The 19,862-nt window shown below is 41.8% G+C and overlaps 1 protein-coding gene across 2 annotated transcripts; it reads right to left on the bottom strand.

Moving 5' to 3' along the window:
- Positions 1-2,859: 2,859 nt before the first annotated feature.
- Positions 2,860-11,792, bottom strand: CCDC190 (coiled-coil domain containing 190). 2 transcript variants are annotated; one of them, XM_027527180.1, is made up of 4 exons: positions 11,547-11,792; positions 9,568-9,766; positions 4,674-4,800; positions 2,860-4,171 (listed from the first exon to the last, which is right to left on the bottom strand). In XM_027527180.1, exons 2-4 carry the CDS (start codon positions 9,761-9,763, stop codon positions 3,592-3,594), a joined length of 903 nt encoding a protein of 300 aa, XP_027382981.1. In that variant the 5' UTR covers positions 9,764-9,766; positions 11,547-11,792; the 3' UTR covers positions 2,860-3,591. The 2 variants fall into 2 exon arrangements, with proteins under 2 accessions (XP_027382981.1, XP_027382987.1); XM_027527186.1 differs by having other exon boundaries at positions 4,674-4,797; positions 11,547-11,790.
- Positions 11,793-19,862: the final 8,070 nt, after the last annotated feature.

Here is a 19,862-nt window from a genome sequence, read left to right as displayed (position 1 = left end):
TGCAACTTTATCTAATGCTTTTTGGAGGCTGGCGCCTGACTTTAGAATAATCACCTTTAGAGAAAAATAAGTTTCTTAAAATGTTAACAGACCTCCGGGCCAGAAGATGATGCAAATCACCTAAACTTTTGCATATGATAAGTTTGCAGGAAGAAAGCCTGGCTTACTGCATGACTCTACCCCTTCCCCCATTATCCTCTATGCATAACTTAAGGTATAAAAACTACTTTGGAAAATAAAGTGCGGGCCTTGTTCACCGAAACTTGGTCTCACCGTGTCGTTCTTTCTCTTACCTTCTGGCTGAATTATTCAGCCTCTTTTCTCCACTGAATTTCCTCACTGAGCTATCCTTATTCCATTACTCTTTATATCCTTAATTAAAGTTTAATTAAGCAGTTGTTTCCTGATCCTCGCCGACGCCGTCCCCGCTTCGAATTCCCTGGATCCACCGGGGCTGGACCCCGGCAAGTTCTTCTGCCCTAGTCCCTCAGGGATGAGGATGCGGTGAGGGAAGGCAACGGTGGACACATCAGGGACTCCCCTCTTGAGGGCAGTGGTTCCTTGCTGTGCTGGCTGTTGTTGGTGAAGTGGGGTTTTTGACCTCTGTTTAGACTGGACCCAGGCTTCCATTGCCCCAGTGCTTTTGGTGCTGAGGCAAAACACTCTCATATATGATTCCCTGGGCTTTGCCTTCAGGGCTGTCTCACCTTCAGAGGAGCTAGTCTCTCCAGTGTTACTGGTAGCAACTTACCCTGTTGTACCCGACACTGAGGATTGTGGGAACCTTCAGAGTCCCTTCCCATCAGCTATCTTCAGAACCTTGGGACCCTGGATAAGAGGCTGAGACACCACGTCTGAGAGTTCCTGGATGCCTCAGCTCCTAGGCGAACAGTGAATTCCCTGTCCACTGGATGGATTCAGGTAATGATGTGAAAGCCCACTTTATAAACATTTTTAGACTTCCTTGGGCTTCCTAGGTGGTGACAGTGGCAAACAGCCTGGGTGTCAACGCAGGAGACGTAAGACTCAGGTTCGACCCCTGGGTTGGGAAGATCCCCTGGAGGAGGGCGTGGCAACCCACTCCAGTATTCTCACCCGGATAATCCCATGGACAGAAAAGCCTGGCAGGCTGTAGTCCTTGGGGTCACAAAGAGTTGGACACGATTGAAGCGACTTAGCAGCAATAGATAGACTTCCTCATGAGGCAGTAAATGGAGAAGACATTATCTCTCCTCAATACATCTCTGAATAAATGAATGTATGTTAAAAAAAATGTCATGTTCCCTTAAAATGGAAACATGAATTTTCTTTTTACCATTTCTTTCTAATTTTTATTGTTAAACATTGTAATTTATAGGTTTGAGACGTATTTTGTAGCTGAAAATGAGGGCATAAGCCTTTGGGTGTTGTGTTTGTGCCCGCTTCTCTTTGAGAGAGAAGGACAGTACAGGAGAGCAGTATTCTGGTCTTTGTTCCTCATTCACATTCTGGTATAGAGATAGTCATTTTAGTTATTGTGAGCCTCAGTTTTTCTGTCTGTAAAATGGGAGAAATTATCTCATTGACTTCCTACCTGAGAGGGTTTTACGAAGATTTAATGCAATGGTATATAGGTTGGTGTCTTTGAACGCCCGCTCATTTGGATTGTGACAATCCCCAAAGTATCTCTAGGCATTTTCAGATGTCTTTTGGGAGCACACCTATCACTAGGTGAGACCTCTGGAATGAATGATTGAATGACTTTAAGCTGATTGGGTGAGAGCCATCCTGGGTCTCAGAGTGGTTTGAAAAGATTAAGGATTTACGCTATTCTGTAGAATTTAATGGGTCAGACAACAAGGTCCTCTGCAGCTGCTTTCCCTGTGGTTGTGTTGAGTTTTATCAATAAAAGTATTGTATCCTTCATACTGAAGAAGGAAAATACATTAGGCTGGTAAAATGATAAGAATAAAATCAATGTATGTAGAAGATTTGATGGCGCTAGTGGTAGAGTCCGCCTGCAATACAGGAGACACAGAAGATGTGGGTTTGATCCCTGGGTTGGGAAAATCCCTTGGAAAAGGAAATGGCGACCCACTCCAGTATTCTTGCCTGGGAAATCCCTGCAAGGAGGAGCCTGCAGGCCATGGGGTCACAAAGAGCTGGATACGACCAAAGCAACTGAGCAGAAGATTTGTAAATGCACAATTTTGTTGCAATTCATGAAATCTAAATTGAAATAGAATGTAAAAAATTTTGGAGGTAGAGCTACCAGCAAATCTAGGTCCATCAGATATATGAAGATATACAAGCAGGGTAACAAGGAGGAACATGCAAAATGCTTATTTCTCAAGTTCATGAGACTGAGGTTTACTTGGAACAGGGGTAGTTAATCAAGTGGAGGAGAGGGCTGGGCTCTGGCTAAGTCCTTGATGCCTTGGTAATAGCTCTGTCCTGAAGTTATGGTCAGCACAGAGAAAAGAGCCTTTCAGAAGTGGGATAAATCATTTTGAGAACTCCACCCCTGTGGAGGGTGCTTGTAATGGAGATAGACAAGGAGAAAGAGCACAATAAAGGGCTTGGAAGTTTGCACAGGAGGTTCTCCACATCTGGTGTTCCTAACCCTGTCAGCCCGGTCATGGCCAGTGTAAATAAATCAGGTATTCATCAGTCAATTCTGTTGCTCCTGTCCTGCCTTCTCCCATTGTTTTGGAAGAAAATGTTAGAGGGGGCACATTTCTTATAAACTGTTAATTATTTTTTTTATTAGGATCCAAAAAGGTTGATAAGAGCAGGTTGAAACTGGGAATGAGAAAACCAAAATGGAACTATTTGGAAATAAAAGAAGTAAGGAAAGGGCTTCAAAAAATAACATAGAACTGTATGGGAGAGAAAGTTTTATTTATAGACTGTATTATGTACATATTTTCAACTGACCTCCTAGCCTTACCTTTACATGTAAAACTGAAACAAACAGAAGAGCCACACCATTTTGCCAGCAGGTGGCACCGTAAGAACCTCCTATAAGATTTAGGAGACTGGCATTGAAACAGGTATAATATCATATGTGAAACGAATTACCAGTCCAGGTTCGATGCAGGATACAGGATGCTTGGGGCTGGTGCACTGGGATGACCCAGAGGCATGGTACGGGGACGGCGGTGGGAGGGGGATTCAGGGTGGGGAACACGTGTACACCTGTGGCGGATTCATGTTGATGTATGGCAAATCAATACAATATTGTAAAGTAATTAGCCTCCAATTAAAATAAATACATTTATAATAAAAAAAAAAGAAAAGGGTGGCATATGTAAGCAGGTCCCTTAATATTTTACCTTTCAGGAAAAGTCTAGGGATCAATGTAGATTCATATTCTTGGTAACGTTAACAATATGCGTATATTGCTTTGAATGGCTTCAGAAGATTCATCTCTCCGTTTTTCATCCTAGCATTGCTCATTTAGTGAAACATTATACTCCCATAAAAGGCAAAAAAGACTAAGGTTTAAAATAAAATCTATATCTATGTATTTGTATTGTTTGCTTCAGTTGCTAAAGTAATTATGACACATGATACTATGGGGATAGAGTGGACGATTAAAGATGAAGTAACTTAGATGGTCACCCTGTTCTCACATCCCTTTTCTGCCCTGGACTGTGAGGATTCCTTGTGCCCGAAGATCTCCGCAATGCTGAGCAATCTCTCAGACTCAGGGGGGACCCGGTGCCGGAGGTAATGAGCTTTTCTGGCCTTTTCAAACAACTCCAAGTAGGTTGATGTTTGGGGCTTATCTTTGAAGTCTCCTCCACCTTCCACGGGATCCAGGGGCGTTTGTTTTGCAGGGTTGTGGTCTGGTCTTGTGCTGGCATCATTTGATCTGGTCTCATCACTGTGCCCTGGTTCACTGTCACCAGCTGGGCCGGAACCGGGGCCTCCATCTACAGTGTGGGTGGAGACGTCTTGATTGTGACAGAGAAGAGAGATGCTCTCGTTGGAGCCTTTTCCTTTTGGTGGGTTTATGGACTCTTTCTCTTGGGCTTGCAGCTTCTCTTCTATGAAGTGGGAAGTTCTGTTATTTTGAGATAGTGCCTGCTGTTTGCTTTTCATGGGGTCCTTGGGACCAATGTGATGGAAAGGAGGCATCTGGGACTTGGTTTTGGATCTTCCTTGGGTCGTATTTGTTGTCAGTGCGCTGGGAAAGGAGATAAGAAAAAAGTTCTCTCAAAACTGATGAAGAGCTAATATTTAGCATTTTCAAATTTTTAGACCCTGGCTCCTTTTTGTGTGATATTAACTGAGGTAATAACGTGGGTGAACAGAGGATGAAGGGTGAGAATGGATGGAAACAATGTGGGGAAATGATTTTTCTTTTTCTTGTAAACTTTTTATATTGGAGATTGGAGTATAGCCCTTTAACAGTGTTGTGATGGCTTCAGGTGTGCAGCAAAGCCACACAGCCATACATACACATGTGTCCATGCTCCCCCAGACTCCACTCCCTTCCAGCCTGCCACATAACACTGAGCAGAGTTCCCTGTGCTATACAGGAGTTCTTTGTTGGTTATCTATTTTAAATGCAGCATTTTCCTTAAGAAGGAAAGGGCAGCACTTTCTCAGGGGGAGGATGATTTAAAGAGGTCAGTTGAAAGAAGGACTCAATGGCATATGCATTAGTTTAATAAGCATCGTCTTACCTAGCTTTGTTAGCCTGCAGAGCTCTGTGCTTCTGCCCTCCCTGTGATGAAAGCGTGAGAACATCTTCTGGTCTCTTCTGACTTCTATTCCCAAAGTAAGAGCAGAGCTTTTTCTTGATGATATCTGCTTTGAGTTAATTAATAGGTGCTATGAGTTGAAATGTGGGTTTCCCATGTGGCGCTAGTGGTAAAGAACTTGCCTGCCAATGCAGGAGACGTAAGAGACACAGATTTGATCCCTGGGTCAGGAAGATCTCCTGGAGAAGGGCATGGCAACCCACTCCAGTATTCCTGCCTGGAGAATCCCATGGACGGAGGAGCCTGGCCGGCTACAGTCCATAGGGTCGCAAACAGTCGGGCATGACTGAAGTGACTTGGCACACACATACACAGGTTGAACTCTTTCCTCCCCAAATGTCACGTGTAGAAGTCCTAATCTTCAGCACTTCAGAATGTTACCTTATTTGGAGACAGGGCCTTTACAGAGATAATTAAGATAAGGCCATACAGGTGAGCTGTTGACCAGTATGACTGGTGTCATTATAATACGGAGAAATTAGGATATAGACACAGGTTGAGGGAAGGTGAAGCGGAGAGACATGGGGAGAAGGTGACCACATAGAAACCAAAGAGAGAGGCCTGGAACAGAGCCTTCTTTTCCAGCCTCAGAAGGCACCATTCTGTCAGTACCTTAGTTTTGGACTGTAGACCTCCAGAACTCTGAGAACACAGGTCTGTTGTTTAAGCCACCTAGTTAATGGCAACTTGGTAGGGTAGCCCTAAAAAACTAACACAGTAAGAGAAGAAGGAAAAGAATGCCTGGACCTGGTTCTCTGGGCAGAGAAACCGTATATGAATACCACTGGATCACATTACCCAACAGGCTGATCTAGCATGAGGAATGGAAACAGGCAAACCTAAGGCAGTTCTCCAGTGTTTACCTAGAATATGTTATAGAGGATTTAGAAACACTGAGGTCAGAGGTTTAAACTGGCTGGGACCATGGAGGTTTTGTCTGAATGTTTTACTTGGCAAGCATGATGTTCTCAAATCAAAATGACTGGGTGTGAGCCGTACACAAAGCTGGTGTCCTGCTGTTACATCCGCCTCGACTGTGTGACCTCCTACCCACCTGAGCCAAGAGTTGCAACTGCTGGCCGTGAGTAAGTGGGTTTTTCTCTCTTTGAGTTAGTGTTTCAGAATCTTGTAGTCATAGCTGCTGTAGAGGACCTGGTTTGTTTTCAAGACATCTCATGAGCTGGTCACTTGGAGTTGAAAGTCTTGCACTCGTTTGCTGTAAGGAAAGTGAGTTCCCTAAACCAACACTGGCGTTGGTAGGCACCAGGCAAAGGAAATGTGACCAGATAAAGGGCCTCTAAATTATATTAAACTCCTAATATTCTTTCATCTGATAACTTCTTGGTGAGGTAGTCAAGGCAAGAGGGGTCCTTTTGGGGTCCCTCTTCTGTTGTCTTGAGTGTGTGTGTCTGTGTGTGTGTGTCCCCATCTAGTTATCCAATTTAACAGGAATGTTTGGGTGCCTACTTTGTGCCAGAGAGTATATTCTTGACTCTGGTTTTCTTTACGCTGGACATGTAATTAATCATAAAGCTCTGACAATTCTGCATTCTAAATATCTCAAAATGCCAGCCCCCTTAAGATGCTATCTCACTTTCCAAATATCTTAATATACTCACTTTTTTTTCCTACGTGACGAATGCCTAGTTTAGGCTTTTAAACCCTGGTCTGAATTCTGGAATCCTTCTATCTGGTCTACCTTAAAGTTTGCTGCCAGAGTGATCCTTATCTCATTTGGACATGTAATCTCCCCATTTCCAAACCCCATAGGGTGAAATCTAAACTCTTCTGTAAGATCTGTAGAGCTATTCATGATTGGAGACCCTGCCTGCTCTGCTTTGCCTCTAAATATCACACCTGTCCCTTCTAGTCACCCCTTACACCCCTCCAGTACTGAGCGACTTGTAGCATGTCATCCTCATGTATGCACATTCGTACATACTGTTCTTACCGTGTGTAGAAACATTCCATGTCTTCTCATGACAAACTGCCCACCACCCCTCCTCCACTCATCTTCATCCTCTTACCCCTCTGAGATTCTGTTCATACCCTGCGTCTTTTGGGACATCTTGCCTGAGCCCCTTTAATAGACATGGGAACCTTCCCATGCTTCTGTTCTACTTTGTAAACAAATTTAGCAATTAGTATTTTCTGATATAATTTTTTGTGAGCATAGTTACCTTCTATCCACATGTGAGCATCTTGAGGGCACAGACCATGCTTTTCATATTTGTATTCTTGCCTCTATTGGGGTTGCTGTAACAGTGTTTTGTAAAGTTTGGCCCATGAATCACCTGTCCCTGAGTAATCTGCCTTAGTGTCAACTCAGTTAAAAATGTGGACTTTGAGCCTGATTCCTAGCCTACTGATGCAAATCTCTCTAGATGAGGACTTGGAATATGTATTTGAAGCAATCCACCAACTAGCATATAGTTGAAACTCAGTAACAAGGTCATTTGGAGAAGGCAATGGCACCCCACTCCAGTACTCTTGCCTGGAAAATCCCATGGACGGAGGAGCCTGGTAGGCTGCAGTCCATGGGGTCGCTAAGGGTCGGACACGACTGAGTGACTTCAGTTTCACTTTTCACTTTCATGCATTGGAGAAGGAAATGGCAACCCACTCCAGTGTTCTTGCCTGGAGAATCCCAGGGACGGGGAAGCCTGGTGGGCTGCCATCTATGGGGTCGCACAGAGTTGGACATGACTGAAGCGACTTAGCAGCAGCAGCAGCAACAACAAGGTCATTAAATGAATCATGGGAATTTATTGTCTAATACAGTGCCTGATAAACACTGAGACTTAATTCATATTGCTTTCTTCCTTCTTCTCTAGTCTTATGCTCAAGGAATCTGAGGCACAGAGAGGATGTGACTTTCTAAAGTACACAGAGACAGAGACCCCTGAATCAAAGCTTTCTGCCTTCTGCCCAGACTCTTTTCACACCCCCTGTCTATCAGGCAAACTCTCTAGTCACCAAAGACAGCCACCTCTCTCAAACATGATCTTTGAAACACCACTTTGAGAATAAGTATCTGGTCTTCAATAACCTTTTTGAGAAATGAAGTGGGATTCGACCAAATGGTTTCTGAGATTCCTTTCCATCCTGTGAGCTCTCATCCTTAGTTTGGTTTAACCATTTATTACAGACAGGGAGGTTTAAACCAGAGGAGTTCAGTCACTTGCTCAGTTACTCCTCTTTAAAACCCAAAGCTGGAGGTTAGAAATAAATCATAGGCTAGACCTCTGGATATTACTCTTGGCCCTTGTGTCCATATATCAGCTATGGAGATCTAAATGATTTTATATTGAATTGTGATACCTGACTTTCTTCTAGAACATGCTATATCATTTTCAGGGCTCCTGCCCCTGCCTTAAGTAAGAAGGGATTATAGTGTGAAGAGCTGAGATAGATCCATTCTATGCTGTATATTAAAATATGATTATTTTATTATGGGAAAAATAAAAACAGTTTCTATAAATTGTATAACTATGGCAACTTTCAACAAAACTGTGGAAGAGTTTTAATCCTGTAACAATCTTTTACTGATTGACTGATAACAGCAAACAGTTACATGGCACTTATTTTGTATTTAGGTACTGTTTCAAATGCTCACTGTATCCTCAAATGACTCCATGAGGTAAGAAACATCAATTACATTTTATGTTGGAGAAAACCGAGGCAGAGGCAGGTCCAGTAAGCTGCTCAAGGTCTCACTGCTGGTAAGTGATAGAGTCAGGATTTCAACCCTGACAGTGTGGGTCCAAAGTCTGTATTCTCAGCCACCACAGTTTAATGGACAAAGATACAATCACTGAGCAGCCAGTTTTATTTCCTTATTTTTTTACTGAATGGTGTAGACAGCTTTGGAAAGTCTGAGATTCTGGATATCATTGTGTAGCCCTTCCCTCTGTGAAGATCAATAGCGTACTAACCAGAAATTGGTGTTTGAAGTTAGTAGCATTAATTTTGTTATAATTACTAAACTGTATAGTCTATGTTCATTGGATAGTCTTCTAAGTAATGTGTACATTTGGAAAAGATTATTCATTGGCAACAGAAGGTTTTATGGGAGGGAATTATTATAAAGAATGTGAACTCGCAGCTTCTGGGTAAAGACACCTCTTTGGGGAAATGACAGAAATCCTTGCTCTTTGGCTTAAGAAGACAATGAAATCATAGTACCAATACACAGCAATTGCTTTTGCAAAATTTTCTTATCTAAGCAAAATCTGCAAGCTCTCGTGTCAATACACTTTGGAATACAAGAAGGATAAGTTGAGAAATTCACTTTCTGCAGAAGAAGGGAAGATCTGACTCTCAGTCTGGTGTGTTGGAAATAGCCAAGTGCTCTGTGCTCAGCCATAGCAGAGGTCAGCCACTGTTAAACATGCTCTCTGGTTACTAATCCCGGGGAATTTTTTTGTTTTTACTTCCTTTTCATAAGATGACTTGCACATTAATAGTTACTCAGAGAGTGTTTGCTGACCAGGCATAAAAAAGAAATGAAACCAAATCAACCCAGATATAAGAAAGTAGAACACTAAAGCTTTAAGTCAGAGAGAGCTCATTTGAAAGACTGGGAGCCTGAGAAGTGTTAGCTGAGGAAGGTTTGCATGCGCACTGCTCCAGGGAGCTGTATCATTGAGGGAGAGAAAGGTGGGAAGCCTAAAATCCAAGTTGAGATCAAAAGTCCTCTTACTGAGTGTCCAGTCTCTGAAAGGGCCCTCATCACCAAGTAGGGGGTATTACTCTCGCCCCAGCCAAGCGATGGCTAGCTGTCCTGCTCTGCCTCTCCCCATCCTGGAAGCCTTACCTTGCTGCAGCCTCTGCAGTTCTTTCTGGAGCTGTCTCTGCTCCCTGGTCAGTGACTTCACGTGGTACAGGCATATATCCTCTAGTCTCTGCAGTCTTTGGCTGAGTCTGGCTTCAGCCTGCTTTGCACTTTTCCTCTCCAGATCGAAGTGCTTATGCAGTGGTCCCCTGACCATATGCCTCTCCATTCTCTTCATGATCTAGAGGCAATAAAACAAGATTCTCTCAGGTGCTGTGTCAGACCTGATAAAGCAGAATGGGGACCCTGACCCTGGCTTTTATCGGAAATCAGTGTTTGAATCCTGAGTATTTCTGAATACATAGCTGCCCAGTCAGATTAAGTTACACTGTTAGAAAACTTTTCCCTGTCAACTAAAAAATTATTCACAGCCTTAAAGTTGAGAGTTATATTTTATTCAGTGGGAATTTTTAGAACTTCAAGCCTGGGAGGCAGCCTTTCAAGTAACCCTGAGAAAGCTGCTTCGAAGAGGAGGTGCTATATAACTACATATATATCCTAATATATCGCTAAGGTACATAGGAGTCTGCAACAAAGGGCAGGTAGTGGGAACAAAAGATGACTGTTAATAAAAGAAAACCAGATATCTCAAGCTAAAGAATTTAGCTCTTTTCTTTGTATGGGAAGATTCAAGAGCCTGGACTCACTGAAATCATTCCTTTACTCTGCACCTCAGCTATCTGGGGCTAGTATCCTGTGTTTTCATGTTCTGAGTTTCCCCAGGGCTCACTGTGTGGCGTGACTGCAATCTGATAGCTGCTAGATAGCAGATATTTTTTCCTTCCTGAGTTCCCTCAGGGCTAACCAGCTCAGTAGTGGTGCTGACTGCAATTTCTGATAACTGTGGCAATCTTTGTTTACTGATATAGCAGATAATATTTTATTTATCAGACCTACAGTAATGTGATTTTCTAGTGTGACATGGAAGTATCTAGGTCAAAGTCATTTCTCTGAGCCTCAGTCTCCTTGTCAATAAAAGAGTGATAGATAGGCTCTGTATACAACCCCCAATCAGGTTGCTATAAAGATCAAGAGAAAAGTACATGAATAAATTTTAGGGCAAAAATTAAACACCTTACAGATATAAGCCATTATTCACCCTATGAGATAAGTTCCTTCTACTGTTCTTTAAAGACTCCCCAGAAGCCTTCTCAGGGCCCTGGGGAGGATCTGGGGACTTAGGACAGAGCCATTCTGGAGCCCCTTCAATTAATTAATTTATGTACATGAGGGTCCATGCAGCCTGTAATCCTACCATGTGCCAAGTGCTATGCTGAGGGCCGAGGGTAGTGGTGAATGAGACACAGTTCCTGCTTTCAAAGAACTTTCAGATTTACAACTCTGGAGTCTAATGTTGTTGTATAGCCGGTAAGTCATGTTCGACTCTGTGACACCACGGACTGTAACTTGCTAGGCTCGTCTGTCCATGGGATTCTCCAGGCAAGAATACTGGAGTGGGTTGCCGTTTCCTTATTTCAGGGGATCTTCCTGACTCAGGGATCAAACCTACATCTCTTGTGTCTCCTGCATTGGCAGGCAGATTCATCACTGAGTCATTTGGAGTCAAATGGTACATGCCAAATGTGAACAATCACTATTTCAAAAAGTGGGGAAAGTGGGATCTGTTGGTTACAAAACAGTACAAGCATCCAACAAGTAGTCTGCATAGCTGAAAGGAGCTCATCTTCCTCCTCGGACTGTGCTGTGCTAAGAGGCAGGGACACATCTTTCCTCCTCTTTGCTTCCTTCTCAATATGCATCTCAGACTAGATGCACAATATGTGCCCAGGATACAAATAGATTACTCTTAATAAAGCTTTGTTGATAATAACAGAGGAAAAATCTTAGCATTACAAGGGAGGATAAAGTCAGGACACAGGAGAGAAATTTTTAAGACAGCTAGCTTTTAGTCTAAAATGTAGACTAAAGTTTTATTAAAGAACATAGTGAGTAGCACTTACCTACAAATCCAGGGTTCTCACTGTGAGAATGCTGCCTGCTTCTTTTGCTATGCCCGGCTGAACTTTGAAAATGAGCTTGTTTTTCTTCAATAAATTTAGGAGCTTGGTGTTAGGGAGGTGGGGAGGTTAGAGGGAACTTTGGAGAGGGCTGTGGGGAGAATGTTGAACACACTTGAAAGCACTCTTCCATGCCACCTCCCTCATCAGGAATGCTAAGTTCCTGAATGTGGGCACTGATCCCAGAGCTTGAAATAGCTCCGTGAGCTAAGGAAGCCTGCCAGCCTCCAGCCCTCCCCTTGACGGGCCCACAGTGCTCCTTCTCGGCTGTATCCATGGGAGCCAAGAATGGAACCAAGGAGTGTCTTACTGTGTTCTCAGAATCTCTCTCTCTCTCCCCACCCCCTTCCACTCTTTTCCTTCTTCTTTGGCCATATTATTCCCCACCTCCCTCACAGTGTCCAGTCCTTACTTCTTGGAAACAAGATCAGGTTCTAAAAGAAGGCACTCTGTTTTTTTTTTTTTTTTTTTGGTCAGATTGTACACATTTTGTGCAGGAGACTAATTTGTTTATTTTGTATGATCACATTCTGTACTGACTTTCTCCAGCCTTCTAACCATGCGTGTTCTTCAGTGCTTATTTTAGGTTTTCAGAGTTGTCACAACAGACAAGCAAACTGAAACTTAAATCAACTTTTGTTATCATAGATTGGACTCTGTGATAGAAGGCAAGCTGAACTATTGATTGTGGAACAAGATATTAAATGGGATTCTCACTGTTGCCTTAAGGCTTCGTCTGAAAACAAGAGGCATTAATGTGCCACAGTCTAAAGAGAACTGCCAACACTGGGACCTATTAATTCCCCCAGAGCTTACTGAGAGGCAGCTAAACAGACCCTATTTCCCACAGTCATCACCTAGCAAACAAGCTGTTATAAGGAGATTACTGGCAAAATGGAGAGGAAATCTATTATTCTCTCTGTAGGAGGTAATGCCTTTCCCATTTCTTCCCATGAGGTAATTCTCTCACCTCCAGAATTTAAATGAATGGAATGGGGTTCCAGAAAATGTCACGCCTACACTTCATGGCAAATAGATGGGGAAATAGTGGAAATAGTGACAGATTTTATTTTGGGGGGCTTCAAAATCACTGCAGATGGTAACTGCAGCCATGAAGTTAAAAGACGCTTGCTCCTTGGAAGAAAAGTTATGACCTACCTAGACAGCTTATTAAAAAGCAGAGACATTACTTTGCCAACAAAGGTCTGTCTAATCAAAGCTATGGTTTTTCCAGTAGTAATGTATGGATGTGAGAGTTGAACTATAAAGAAAGCTGAATGCCAAAGAATTGATGCTTTTGAACTGTGGTGTTGGAGAAGACTCTTGAGAGTCCCTTGGACTGCAAGGAGATCCAACAAGTCCATCCTAAAGGAAATCAGTCCTGAATATTCATTGGAAGGACTGATGCTGAAGCTGAAACTCCAATACTTTGGCCACCTGAAGTGAAGAACTGACTCAGTTGAAAAGACCCTGATGCTGGGAAAGATTGAAGGCAGGAGGAGAAGGGGACAACAGAGGATGAGATGGCTGGATGGCATCATTGACTCAATGGACATGAGTTTGAGTAAACTCCAGGATTTGGTGATGGACAGGGAGGCCTGACGTGCTGCAGACCATGGGGTTGCAAAAAGTTGGACATGTCTGAGTGACTGAACTGAACTGAACACAAGAAGAGACAGACACCTCCTTCCCCAGCTGGAGACTTGGTGAATTGCAGAACCACAGATCAGCCCCCACCCCAACCATCTGTTGCCACCAAAGCTGATAGTGAGGGATTCTTAGAAAACCTTGGTTACTTCATGTCATCTTGAGAGAAAGAGCTGAGAAGGGAAGGCATGCAGAAATAATTCAAGAACGAACATTAGTGTGTGAGCCTGCGAAAGGAATGGTAGCCAAACCCATCTTAGTTCCTGTTGGCCCTTAGTGTGTCAAAGAGGACACTAGCATTTCCTTGCTTCATGTGAAGGAGCACAGAGGTTATGTAGGGAGCAGAAACCATGGCATTGCCCTTGGAAGACTCTAGGTCAGATAAGGTAGTTCTTTACTCAGAGCAGGCATAGAACCACAGGCAGGGCAAGGGAGAGTAGTGACAGAAGGAATCCATTTAAAGGTGATTTTTTGCTCATAAAAATATCAATAAATATGGATGTCACGGTCATCAGTGACAGCAGCTCTCCAGTGTGGGCTAGTGAGCTCTTCGGGCTCTTGGAAAGGAGAAAAATAGCTGCAATCTCACAACCATCAGACTGCAGCCAGTCCCTACAGTGAGCCCCAAGGGAGCTCAGGATGTGAAAGAACACAGGACCCTGAACCAGGAGCACTGAGAAGGAATGATTTCAGTGAGCCCAGACTCTTGCATCTTCCAATACATAGGAAAGTGCTAAATTCCTTAACTTGGGATATCTGGTTTTCTTTCATTAACAATAATCTTTTGATGTTCAGATCACCTGCCCTTTGTTAAAAAACATCTCTGTAACCTTGTTCTTCCCCTTGCCTCCTCAGAGCAGATCTCTCAGGCTCACTTGAGATGCTGTCTCCTGGGTTTGAAGTCCTAAAAATTCTCATTGAATAAAACATAACTGTCAACTTTTAGGTTGTGAATATTTTTTAAGTTGACAAAAGCAACATATCTTAAGAGCAGAGCACAGCAGGAGCACATGGATTATGACTGATCGAGGAAAGACCGGTAATACCTCAGCACTGCAAAAGTATTAGCTATACAAAAACTATATTGTTCCCCGTCTCCAAGTCCCTTGGAGTCCACTGAGCAAAGGCTTTAAACTTTATTTGAGATTGGAACTTCAAAGTGGACTGGAATGTTTTTTTACAGCCAACGTGGCCAGAAAAGTGTAGAATCTGTCTCTGCTATCATTAAGGGACAAGAACAAATGAAAAAGATAATGATTTGAATCATAAAGCTCTAATTCCTATATCATGGACCTGCTGTCATCACTAGGGAAAAGAAGTTTAAATTGCCCATTAAAATGAATTTTACAGAATGGATGTTATTTATTCACATTCATATACTTTTCTGTCTCTGTATTATATGGAAGTAGCATTCTTTTGTAGTCAAATACATCTGAGATCAAATAATCATTCTGTCATTTAATAAGTTATATGACTTTTTTTCATTAATGCTGCCATATCCCCTAGTCTCCTTATCTATGAAAAGGGTTAATAATATCTTCATCATAGGGATTCTGGTAGAATTTAATGAAAGAATGAATGCAAAGTGTTTGGTACATAGTAGATGTTCAATAAGCATTAGTCCAAGTTTCTAGCAAAGATGGAGTAACAGGGAGTAGATTCACTCTTCCATATGAAACAATTTGAAAAATCAGACAAAATTTATGAAATAATGTGGTCTATTTTTAACACAGGATGTGAAGCAGTGGAATGATGCTCCCTGAGAAAGTAGAAAGAAACCAAGGGACCTTTATTATTGCCCCAGCTTACTGCTTAGAAAGAATTTCCAGGTCACATCATGGAGAGGGGACAGCCAAGCAATGGATTTCCTAAGAAGACCAGAAATGGAAGTCCAGAAAGACCAAGGCAGCTAGGAGCAGGGGAGAGTACCAGATCAAAGAAGCACAATGGAATCAAAGTAGAAGAAACATGAATAAAACTACCCCAAGGCATATAAAATCAAATTTCTAGAAAAGTAATAAAGAAATATGTTTAGAAACAACAAGAGAGAAAAAAGGCACATTATACAAGAACATAGGTAAGAATTATAGCAGACTTTCTGTCAGAAACAATTCAAGCCAGAAGCTAGTGGAACAAGATTTTTAAAGCTCTTGGGTGGGGGGAACCTTAGAATTCTGTACTCTACAAAAATATCTTTAATATCAATGGCAGATTGAAGAATTTTTCAGTCATATAAAAGCATCAATAATTCTTAATCAACAAATGTACAGTCCAAGAAATGTTAAAGCAGTCCTTGAACAGAAAGAGAATTACACTAGATGGAAATTCAAATCTACACAAAGGGATGAAGAGTCCAGGAAAGGCAAATTACTTGGGTAAATATAAAGATGGTTTCTCTTATCACTTAAGTCTCTGTAAAATACAGTTGATGGCTTCAGTCCAGTTCAGTCACTCAGTCCTGTCCGATTTTTTGCGACCCCATGAACCGCAGCACGCCAGGCCTCCTTGTCCATCACCAACTCCTGGAGTTTATCCAAACTCATGTCCATTGAGTTGGTGATGCCATCCAGCCATCTCATCCTTTGTTGTGCCCTTCTCCTTCTGCCCTCAATCTTTCCCAGCATCAGGGTCTTTTCAAATGAGTCAGCTCTTCACATCAGGTGGCCAAAGTATTGGAGTTTCAGCTTCAGCATCAGTCCTTCCAATGAACACCCAGGACTGATCTCTTTTAGGATGGACTGGTTGGATCTCCTTACAGTCCAAGGGACTCTCAAGAGTCTTCTCCAACACCACAGTTCAAAAGCATCAATTCTTCGGCACTCAGCTTTCTTTATAGTTCAAATCTCACATCCATACATGACTACTGGCAAAATCATAGCCTTGACTAGACGGATCTTTGTTGACAAAGTAATATCTCTGCTTTTCAATATGCTGTCTAGGTTGATCATAACTTTCCTTCCAAGGAATAAGCATCTTTTAACTTCTTGGCTGCAATCACCATCTACAGTGATTTTGGAGCCCCCCAAAATAAATTCAGCCACTGTTTCCACTGTTTCCCCATCTCTTTGCTGTGAAGTGATGGGACCGCATGCCATGATGTTAGTTTTCTGAATGTTGAGCTTTAAGCCAACTTTTTCACTCTCCACTTTCACTTTCTCAAGAGGCTCTTCAGTTCTTCTCCACTTTCTGCCATAAGGGTGGTGTCATCTGCATATCTGAGGTTATTGATATTTCTCCCAGCAATCTTGATTCCAGCTTGTGCTTCTTCCAGCCCAGCATTTCTCATGATGTACTCTGCATATAAGTTAAATAAGCAGGGTGACAATACACAGCCTTGATGTACTCCTTTTCTTATTTGGAGCCAGTGTGTTGTTCCATGTCCAGTTCTAACTGTTGCTTCCTGACCTGCCTACAGGTTTCTCAAGAGGCAGGTCAGATGGTCTGGTATTTCTATCTCTTTCAGAATTTTCCATAGTTTATTGTGATACACACAGTCAAAGGCTTTGGCGTAGTCAATCTTGGAGTAAATGGCAACCCTCTCCAGTATTCTTACCTGGGAAATCCTATGAACAGAGGAGTCTGGTGGGCTACAGTCCATGGGGTTGCAGAGTCAGAAACAACAGAGTGACTAACACACAGGTGGAGAATGGTAACTTCAGGCTGATCACAAGGTTCCTGGAACATGGCCTTTTCCCTTCACTACCAACCAATCAGAAGACAGTCACATACCCTGCAGCTCGCACCCCAAATTTTCTCTATAAAAACTACCCCCAGGACTTCTCTGGTGGTGCAGTGGATAAGAATCTGCCTGCCAATGCAGGGGACACGGCTTCGATCTCTGGTCCAGGAAGATTCTATCTGCCACAGAGCAACTAATCCCGTATGCCATAGTTCCGGCCTGAGCTCCAGAGTCCACAAGCCGCAACTACTGAGGCCGTGTGCCTTGACTACTGAAGCCTGTGCACCTACAGCCTATGCTCTGCAACAAGAGAAGCCACCAGAATCCACCCATTCACCACAGTTGGTGAGTACCCATCCTCTCTGCACTAGAACAATAAGGAAAGACCCAACACAACTGAAAAAAAAAAGACTTCTCTTCCCAAACAATCAGGAAGTTTGGGTTTTTCTAGCATGAGCTACCTGTCCTCCCTGCTTGACCCTGCAATAAACCTTCCTTTGCTCTAAGCTCTGACACTGGTTAGTTTGGCCTCACTGAACGTTGGGCAAATGACCTGAACTTGTGTTTCATAACACTCTCATAACATAGATGGACCTAGAGATTATTGTACTAAGGGAAGTAAGCCAGACAGAGAAAAACAAATATATATTGTTATATATGGGATCTAAAAGGGGGAAAAAAAGGTACAAAAGAAAATGTGCAAGTAAACTTATTTACAAAACAGAAATAGACCCACAGACACAGAAAACAAACTTATGATTACCAAAGGTGAAGAAGGGGGGGAATACATTAGAAGGCTGGGATTAAACAAATATTATTGATGGTTCAAAGCAAAATGCAATAATGTATTGTGAGATTTATAGTATGTAAGGAAGTAGAACACATGACAACAATAGTATACATTTCAAATGGGAAGAAATGGAAGTATACTGTTATAAGATTCTTACCCTATGTATGAAACAGTATAAAATCTCTTCAAGGCAGACTGTAATAAGTCATAGCTGTATACTCTAAACTCTAAAGCAGCCTCTAAAATAATATATCAAAGAATTGTAACTAATTAATTAACAAATGTGATAAATGGAATCATAAGAAATATTGGATCTAAAATAAGTCAGAAAAAGAATGAGAAAATAAGGAAGAGTGTAGATAAAAAGGAAAAAGCAAGATGGCAGATTTAAACTTAATTTTATTAAGAATCACAATAAATATAAACACTTGATAAAAACCAGAAATTGTCAGACCAAATTAAAGAACAAGAGCCACAATATATAATGCTGAGAACACGTCAAAACAAAACAAAATTTCAGTATAAAGATGCAAATAGATGAAGAATAGAAGTGGGAAAAGATATACCAGGTTAACACTAATATAAAGAAATTAGGGTTGCTGTTGCTGCTGCTGCTGCTAAGTCGCTTCAGTCATGTCCGACTCTGTGAAACCCCATAGACGGCAGCCCACCAGGCGCCTCCGTCCATGGGATCCTGCAGGCAAGAGTACCAGAGCGGGGTGCCATTGCCTTCTCCAAAGACATTAGGGTTAGCTATACTAATACACAGGCTCCCCAGGTAGCTCAGTGGTAAAGAATCCACTTGCCAATATAGGAGAGGCAGGAGATGTGGGTTTGATCCCTGGATCAGGAAGATCCCTGGAGAAAGGAATGGCAATCCCCTCCAGTATCCTTGGCTGGAAGATCCCACAGAAAGAGGAGCCTGGCAGGCTACAGTTCATGGGGTTGCAAAGAGTCCAACACGACAGAGTGGCTGAGTGCACACACACACTAATACATAAAAAGATGATCTTCAGAACAAAGAATATAAACAATGATCAACAGAGTCATTTCTCAATGATGATGAATCTCAGTGATGCACCATGAAATATTGAAAATCCATAATATTTTTGCTTCTAATAGCACAACTCCCAAATACATAACACAAAACAGATAGGACTGTGTGGAAATATCTACACATCCACAGTTATAATCAGTGATTTCAACACTTCTTTCTCAGTAGTTGGTAGAATTTGCATAAAGAAAATTAGTAAGGATTAAAGAAACAAACAACACTACTAACTAACTTGGCCAAATTGACATTTATAGAATATTCCACCTGGAAACCACAGAATTCTCATTCTTTTCCAGTGCACAGGAATGTTTATTTAGATAGATCATATTCTGGGTCATAAAATGTTTTAATAAAAGTATTGAAATAACAAAGTTTATTCTTTGACCACAGTGAAACAAAATTATAAATCAAAATAGAATGATATCTTGAAAATTCCCCTAATACTTGGAAATAAAATAATATACTTCTAAATAACCCATAGACCAGCCATGGCGCTGATCTGTGTGTGGGGAATCTGGCTGGTGCCACTCTTAGGGTGGGCACCTGCCCTGGAAGGCCTCCCCCAGAGAACTGAATGGAGAGCACTGGAGGCCCTGCTGGTCCCACCTTCTCATACATAAAAGAGACAAGCACTAAGGATTTCCTGTATAGAACAGGGAACCCTATTCAATGGGAAATAATATGAAAAATTTTCACTGGATCATTTTGCTGTACACCTGAAACTAACACAGTATTTTAAATCAACTATACTCCAGTAAAATAAGTAAATAACCCATATATTAAAAATTAAATCAAACAGGAAATTAGAATACTTTGATATGAGTGAGTTATAACAAGCAAATGAAAATTGTGAGATGAAATAAAGCAGTACTTGGGAGGAAATTTCTGGCACAAAAGTGCTTATATTTTAAAGAAGAAAGCTCTCAGGTCAATTAGCTTAGTTAATACTTTGTAGGATTACAAAAAGAAGAGAGAATTAAGCACAAAGTAGAAGAACCAATGAAATAATAAAGAATATCAAGCAATGAAATTAAAAGAAAAACAATAGAAAAAATCAATGAAATAAAAAGCTGATTCTTTGAGAAGATC

The sequence above is a fragment of the Bos indicus x Bos taurus genome, chromosome 3 (assembly GCF_003369695.1).
Source record: "Bos indicus x Bos taurus breed Angus x Brahman F1 hybrid chromosome 3, Bos_hybrid_MaternalHap_v2.0, whole genome shotgun sequence".
Classification (NCBI taxonomy): Eukaryota; Metazoa; Chordata; class Mammalia; order Artiodactyla; family Bovidae; genus Bos; species Bos indicus x Bos taurus.
This window is presented reverse-complemented; position numbering and strand designations above follow the sequence as displayed.

Coding starts and splice junctions, on each gene's coding strand:
- CCDC190 (XM_027527180.1), bottom strand. CDS start 9,763: ATGAAGAGAATGGAGAGGCATATGGTCAGGGGACCACTGCATAAGCAC. Junction 4,801..9,567: donor ACTGCAGAGGCTGCAGCAAG/GTAAGGCTTCCA, acceptor ATTAACTCAAAG/CAGATATCATCAAGAAAAAG. Junction 4,172..4,673: donor CTGCAGGCTAACAAAGCTAG/GTAAGACGATGC, acceptor CTCCTTTCCCAG/CGCACTGACAACAAATACGA.